General features: G+C 46.6%; 1 protein-coding gene across 1 annotated transcript; it reads right to left on the bottom strand.

Moving 5' to 3' along the window:
* Positions 1-503: 503 nt before the first annotated feature.
* PRDX3 (peroxiredoxin 3) lies at positions 504-6,426 on the bottom strand. The gene is made up of 7 exons (XM_042019447.1): positions 6,325-6,426; positions 6,153-6,228; positions 5,928-6,069; positions 5,071-5,206; positions 2,772-2,875; positions 1,795-1,960; positions 504-1,283 (listed from the first exon to the last, which is right to left on the bottom strand). Exons 1-7 carry the CDS (start codon positions 6,358-6,360, stop codon positions 1,230-1,232), a joined length of 714 nt encoding a protein of 237 aa, XP_041875381.1. The 5' UTR covers positions 6,361-6,426; the 3' UTR covers positions 504-1,229.

The following is a 6,426-nucleotide window of genomic DNA, read 5'->3' on the forward strand; positions in this document are numbered from 1 at the left end:
GGGGCCCCGCAGGCACAAACCGGCCACCCGAGGTGTGGCAAAGTTCAGGTTTATTGGAAAAATTCTATGGTTACATTTCACAAAACAGCCAAACAGTGGGACTGAAAAGACTTGCAAGTACTGGAACCTGGAGCATCAGCAGGCACGGCGGCACATGAGTCTCATTTTTTTATCATTTGTTACCTGGGAGCATTGCTCCCCGTTCTAGAGCTAACCTAGGACACACCAACCACGTTGCCAAGGCGGTTCCCTTGTGCTTCTCTGCTCAAAGGGACAGAAGATGAAAAACAGAACCCCCGAGTGTTGTATTGATCTGTGCAGCCCTCCAGCATGGGTTGGTGTCCATGGGCTGCTCACCATGGGCCGTGGCAGCTGTGAACCGCTGTGAACAAAGGCGCAGGACGGAGCTCCCGAGGCAACGCAACACATCCAACTTCCTCAAAACGGAGAAACAGGACTCGGGGGAAAGTGAAACAAAAGCAAAGCACCACACCAGCTGCTAGTCCATGTTAAGATTATTTTATTATAGCTATCGAGATGCTACATCAGTTTCAAGCAGCACAAGAATCAAGCAAATTCAAGTGACAGTAAACTCGCCCTAAAGCTCCAGTAAGTGCACTACGGGGGTTCACGTTTTACCATCTCCCAGACAGAATTAAAGTTCATGCTTGTCAGTGCTCCTGAGTAGCTGCACCTGTTTTTTTTTAATGGCACATATTTACATTCATTTCATGTTTTAGTGCATTTACCCACAAAACCAATGATTTTTAAATTATTTTTACTTGTTACATTCATCTCTTCTTCTGCAAAGTTCATTCAAAACAAACCATGTATCAAAATTCTATCCTTGTATTGTGTCAAACTTTTAACAGATTTTAATGTTGTGTGAGAAAAGGAAACGCAGGACATTTTCTGGTCCTAAACTAGTTAAGGAAAGAGGGAAAAGCCAGTGGAAGGCAACTGTAACTTGTGTACTCATCACATTCAGGAAGATGATTAATGGTCACAGAAATCCATGAAACTGAAGCTGCAGAAGATAGGGGGAAAGCCTTAGTTTTACCCTTTTTAAAGCAAGACAAGGGAGTCAGTAAATATTTTAGCATTTAATTTCTCCTCAAACATGAGAAGAGGAGAGCTTTTATTTTTATTATAAATTTTTACAATCACAGCTGTTTTCCTAATGTCTTCAGTGTATGGTAACTAAGGGTTCTGTCCACATATCTGAGTGTTTATTTATGCACTTTTTCAAAATATTCTTTGGAACCTTCTGGGCTTGGTTTGATCTGTCAAGAAAAGAAAGTTTAGTTATTACTTGGTACAGGTAAGATAAAAAAATGACAGATTTGACACTTTATCCAAGAAAATCCATGCATACTTTATGAAAACAGTAATCTATTTCTGTTTCTGCACTTGGTTGAAAGACAAAAGTCTAGATCATGTACAACTCCTACTTGAAAATTTCAAGTATATAACACATTTTTCCTGTTAAATTACAATGTATTAAATAAGTAAAAAAACCTGAAATCAGATAATGGAGACTACACGTCAAATTTGGAGTTCTAAACACAATTTGCATATCCTAAAAGGAAACCAGTGAACTTTCTTCACAGAAATCCAACATTAAGTATCAGACAGACCAAATTGGTCCAGCCAATAAAAGCTTCATGTTTAGACAACCGGCAGGGATTCAGTCAAGCCGCTCACATTCGAGTGGATCCCAGCCCTTCAGACATGCACAAACAGGGTTAGGATTCTATTTCGGAGGATTCTATTTAGCATTCAGCAGGCACTCACCGTTGGGGAGTCTGGAGTCCAGTTAGCTGGGCACACCTCTCCGTGTGTCTCCACGAACTGGAAAGCCTTCACCAGGCGCAGCGTCTCCTCCACGCTGCGCCCCACGGGCAGGTCATTGACGCTCAGGTGCTTGATGATCCCGTTTGGATCAATGATGAACAGACCTCTGGAATGGAGCAGGAGTTCAGGGAAGGCAAATCACATTTCAAGGCCAAAGAAACTGGATGCACAATTTCAGCAAGGCAGTTAGTCCTAGATGCATGTATCAGTTAGGAGCAGAACTACAGCATTTGGTATCTTGTTTGCTAGCAAAGTGATCAACTGCTATAGTACTGTGAAATTACGAAGTACACATGGAGACACTTCAATGGAGGCAGAGCAAAGGGAGAACTCAAAGGTCCACCTGTACTTCAAAATTGAAAGCTGGCATCCTGCCCATGTCTTTTTGATCAATCCTGTAGGTACTGAGTGAAGAGCTGCTTGTGCATTATGCTACTAAATTAAATCCTGTTGCCTACAAATATTTGTGAAAACCAAAGTCACAATCTTACCATACTAATTAACTTAATCTGTCAGTAAACAAGACAAAAGTTCCTGATGCAAAGAGATCAGGAACTGAAGGTCTCCAGGAGACTCCTCTCCAATCCACTGTTTCTCACGGACTACTATGGAAAAAAAAATCAGAAATTGCCCTTCTATGCTGCTCTTTTTCCTTAGTGACATGGAGCTCTCCCCCTCTCTCAGAGCAGAAGGGCTGGCTTTTCCCTGCACACTTTGTCAGAGAGGCCTGGACCCGTTCCCAGCCATAATGGCCAGGTGTCCTTTTCCTAGGGTGGGATCCAGCCATCCTGCAGCAGAAGTGACATCTCAGAGTCCTCACTCGATGCCAGTTCCCTGCAGGAGGGCACAGTGTGGCTTATGTTGGTTAGACTGGGTTGGGTCACATCACACCAGAGCTACCAGCAGCCGAGCCTTACCTCAGTGCTATGCCAGGTCCTTCCAGCAGCACCCCATAATCACGGGAGATCTGTTTTGTGAGGTCTGACAGAACTGGAATATTCATTTTGCCCAAACCGCCGCTCTAGAGAACAGAGTAAGGTTCCACTTGGTTACAAAATGTTTCATAGGATCCTCCTTCCTGGGCTGCTGGATTCCATGCTCTTGGGGGTACAGTAACAACAAAACACAACCATTCATGCCATTCTGCTCCATGAAAGGAACCAAGTGTGTGTGGTGTAGCTTGGGTTTGCTTTCTTTGTTTGTTTTAAAGTAGTCAGGGACATTTTGTTTCTTTGGAAAGTGAAAACTTCTTTTGCACTGAGCATTTTAAAATTGCTTATTTTGGTGGTAAAAGGCTACCAATGGCAACAGCCATAAATTTCCAGAAAAACTTCCTTTGTACCCTATTCAGGAGCTTTGAATAGAAAAATTTCTACTGCATATTTAAGTGATGAACATGATGCAGTACTGCATATTTTAGGATGAACATGAGGGGGAGGGAAGGGAAACAAACCTGTGAACAAAGAAACTTTGGAGCACATGTCTAATGAGGAACAACTGAGGGAGCTGAGGCCATTAGGCCTGGAGAAAAGGAGGCTCAGGGGTGACCTTATCACTCTCTATAACTGCCTAAAAGTGGGTGTATCCAGGTAGGGGTGAACCTTTTCTCCCAGGTAACAAGGGACACGACAAGAGGAAATGGCCTCAAATTGCACATGGGGAGGTTTACATCAGATGGCAGGAGAAAATCTTCACAGAAAGGATTGTCAGGCATTGGAACAGGCTTCCCAGGGCATGGGAAAAAACACGTGGATGTGGCACTTGAGGACACAGTGGTGAACATGGTGGTGAGTTGGACTTCATGGTCTTAGAGGTCTTTTCCAACCTTAAAAATTCTACAATCTCAAAAACAATGCTCCTACCAGCACACTCAGTATGTCAAAGTTCTGCTGCTCTATTCAGTGCACTTTTTTTGGTTTTGCCTCCCAGAAATCAATTTAAATATTATTTGAAGAGTCAAACAAGATTTCTTTCAGTTTTGCCACATACTGAGACTGCAAGAGAGATAAGCTCTCTAACCTTGAAACAAGGCTGGAGTTTGTTAGCTTTGCTATTCCTGGCATCATCAGTGAATTACTGTGTAATATCAGCCACTCAGACCCTGATCCTGCAAACACTTGTCTGCAACAGAGTTCCCTACAGAGCTTTGAGCACAGATGTCAGAGGAACCAAGGTTTCAGCTTCTCTGGGTGTCAGTTTCCTGCCTGTGCCACCATGGAATTCTTTGCACCCTTTGCAGGGTGTTTTGAGTTGGACTCGATGATCCTTGTGGGTCCCTTCCAACTCAGAATAGTCTGTGCATCTGTAAAATATTATGTGCATGACTGACATACCCTGAACACCTGTGAAGTCAGGCCACCGTCACGCTGCTGAGCTTTGAACAAAGCATGCAGAAAAGAAATACTCTTGACAGGCTCGGCCAAGGTGTATTAAATCCAGCAGACTCTCCTCCCTCTCCTGCATGTTCCAGTGGTGCCAGAAGGCATCCAGCCTGCAGGACTACTGCACACTGCTGTCCACACAGGCCGGGACTGACGGCACAGGTGCTTCTGCCCCTTCCTGGGACACTTGTGGGTCTCTGAAACTACCTAAACTAGACAGATGTTTTATATCATCTAAAGCATGTATTTTTACACACATCTGAAAGAAGCTCCTCTCCAGTAAAAGGCTGTCTTTATCTCTTTCTTCCCCTAAAGAAAGCCAAAAACCTGCATTTGTACTGCAAGAGCGGAACCCCTTCAGCAAGTAAGAGTTAATGATACAAGTGCTCCAATAAACTGGTGGTTCTTTTGCTTCCATCCTGAAGCCACCACTGTTGGCTATTTGTTAACAGCAACGACCACACAGCTGCTGCTCCTTTTCTGTGATAGTTTTTGTGCATTATCAGCTGTCACAGGCACTTTGGGAGAGTGACATGTAAACTGAGCATTTGTCTTTTGAGATAAATGCTCAAGGATACAATGTAATCAACAAGACTATCATCACAGCAAAACAAGTTAAAAACCCAAACCAAATAATTAAGAAAAAGAGAAAGGAAACAAAAGACAGAGGTCAGAATTATGTCATCAAATGTAGAAGTTGATCACATACCACTTTAGGAAATCTTTTAAAAATCAGCATCGGCACAATTGTTTATTCAACTCCTCTTCTCTGGAGCTCTTGTGAAAAGAAACCAAACCAACAGAGAAAGCCCCCCAACAAATACTCGATTCATACCTTTCGTGGTGTATTTATCCAGGCCAGATGACTAAAATGAGAGTCCACCGAAACTGCCACCACCTCACAGTTCACGTCACGGAATTCATTTGCTTTGTTACTGAAAGCCACAATTTCCGTGGGGCAGACAAAGGTGCTGGTGGGAAGAGAGATCAGGCTGTAACAATTCTGCCATCTTCTCTTGAGAAGACTCTCATGTCTGTTTCTAGGCACTAATGCAGAAGAGCATTTTCTTTAGACTGATAATTTTAGCCATTTCCTGCTCATGATTAGTTTCAGTCTCAAATAAACAGTCATAGCCACTCAGATGGCACACCAGTTACCATCTGTCAGTTCTAGGCAGATTCTTTACAAGCATGGAGAAACTGTTCCTGCTAGGGACAGAGTTTTTGGAAACTATAGTAGAAAGGACTGCAGGTTAAGCCCATCTCCATGTGCCCAAATGCACCAGGATGCTCTTGGCAATTCAAGTCTTCTGGACAGACTGACCCCCATCTTGTCATGTTTTTCCTTGAAGCTGTGTAGCTGCAGTTCTGCTGGCCCTGCTGCTTCAAGGACAGTCTCCAAGGCAGCCCCTAACTGCAAGGCAATGCCCTCACCCCTGGGATCTGACTGTAACAGGAACAACAGCCAGCTCCTGACGCAGCCCCTGCAGTTAGAAGATGCTCTCCAGACATCCACTGCTTTAACACACAATGGCCACGTGCCCCCAATCTTATCACTCACGCTCTAGAAACAGGCACATCTGCCTTGCAAGACCGGCCCAAATCGGGCAAAACCAGGAACGACCTGCAGCGCTTGTGATGACCTTCAGCAAGGCAGGAGGCCCGTCGGGAAGGGGAGAAACCCGCACTCACAAGTCCAGGGGGTAGAAGAAGAGAACCAGGTATTTCCCCTTGAAATCATCCAGACTCAGCTCCTTGAACTCTCCGTTAACCACGGCCGTTCCCTTGAAGGACGGGGCGTGCTGGGTCACCGCCGCGGCGAACCGCGAGGCGCCTGCGGAGGGGAAAAAGCAGAGCTGCGGGCCGGGCCCGGGGGCGCTCCCGGGGCGCGTCCCCCGCCCGCCCTCCCGCACTTACCGAGGCTGAAGGGACGGCGGGCGCAGAGCGGGGGCCGTGCCGTCCCTCTCCTCCCGGCGGCGGCAGCCACGGGCACCTGCGGGGACAGGGAGGGTCAGGGCAGGGCGGCGCGGGCAGGGGGCCGGGCCGGGCCGGGCCGGGCGGGCAGGGCCGCGGGCGGGCCCTCACTCACCGCGGCGCGCAGCAGCCTCCCCAGAGCGGCGGCCATGTCGAGCGGCGGGCGGAGCGGGCGGAGCGCCGGGGGCGGGAACCGGGGAGGGGCGGTGAGGGACGC

The sequence above is a fragment of the Corvus kubaryi genome, unplaced genomic scaffold, assembly GCF_017639235.1.
Source record: "Corvus kubaryi isolate FWS band 111438036 unplaced genomic scaffold, C.kubaryi_AGA036_p1.0 138, whole genome shotgun sequence".
Lineage (NCBI taxonomy): Eukaryota > Metazoa > Chordata > Aves > Passeriformes > Corvidae > Corvus > Corvus kubaryi.

Excerpts from the sequence above, each read along its gene's own strand:
- PRDX3 (XM_042019447.1), bottom strand. The coding sequence starts at position 6,360 with ATGGCCGCCGCTCTGGGGAGGCTGCTGCGCGCCGCG. Across the intron at positions 1,961-2,771 it reads GGACCTGGCATAGCACTGAG|AGGTCTGTTCATCATTGATC; the intron begins GTAAGGCTCGGC and ends GCTCCATTCCAG. Across the intron at positions 1,284-1,794 it reads GGACTCCAGACTCCCCAACG|ATCAAACCAAGCCCAGAAGG; the intron begins GTGAGTGCCTGC and ends TTTTCTTGACAG.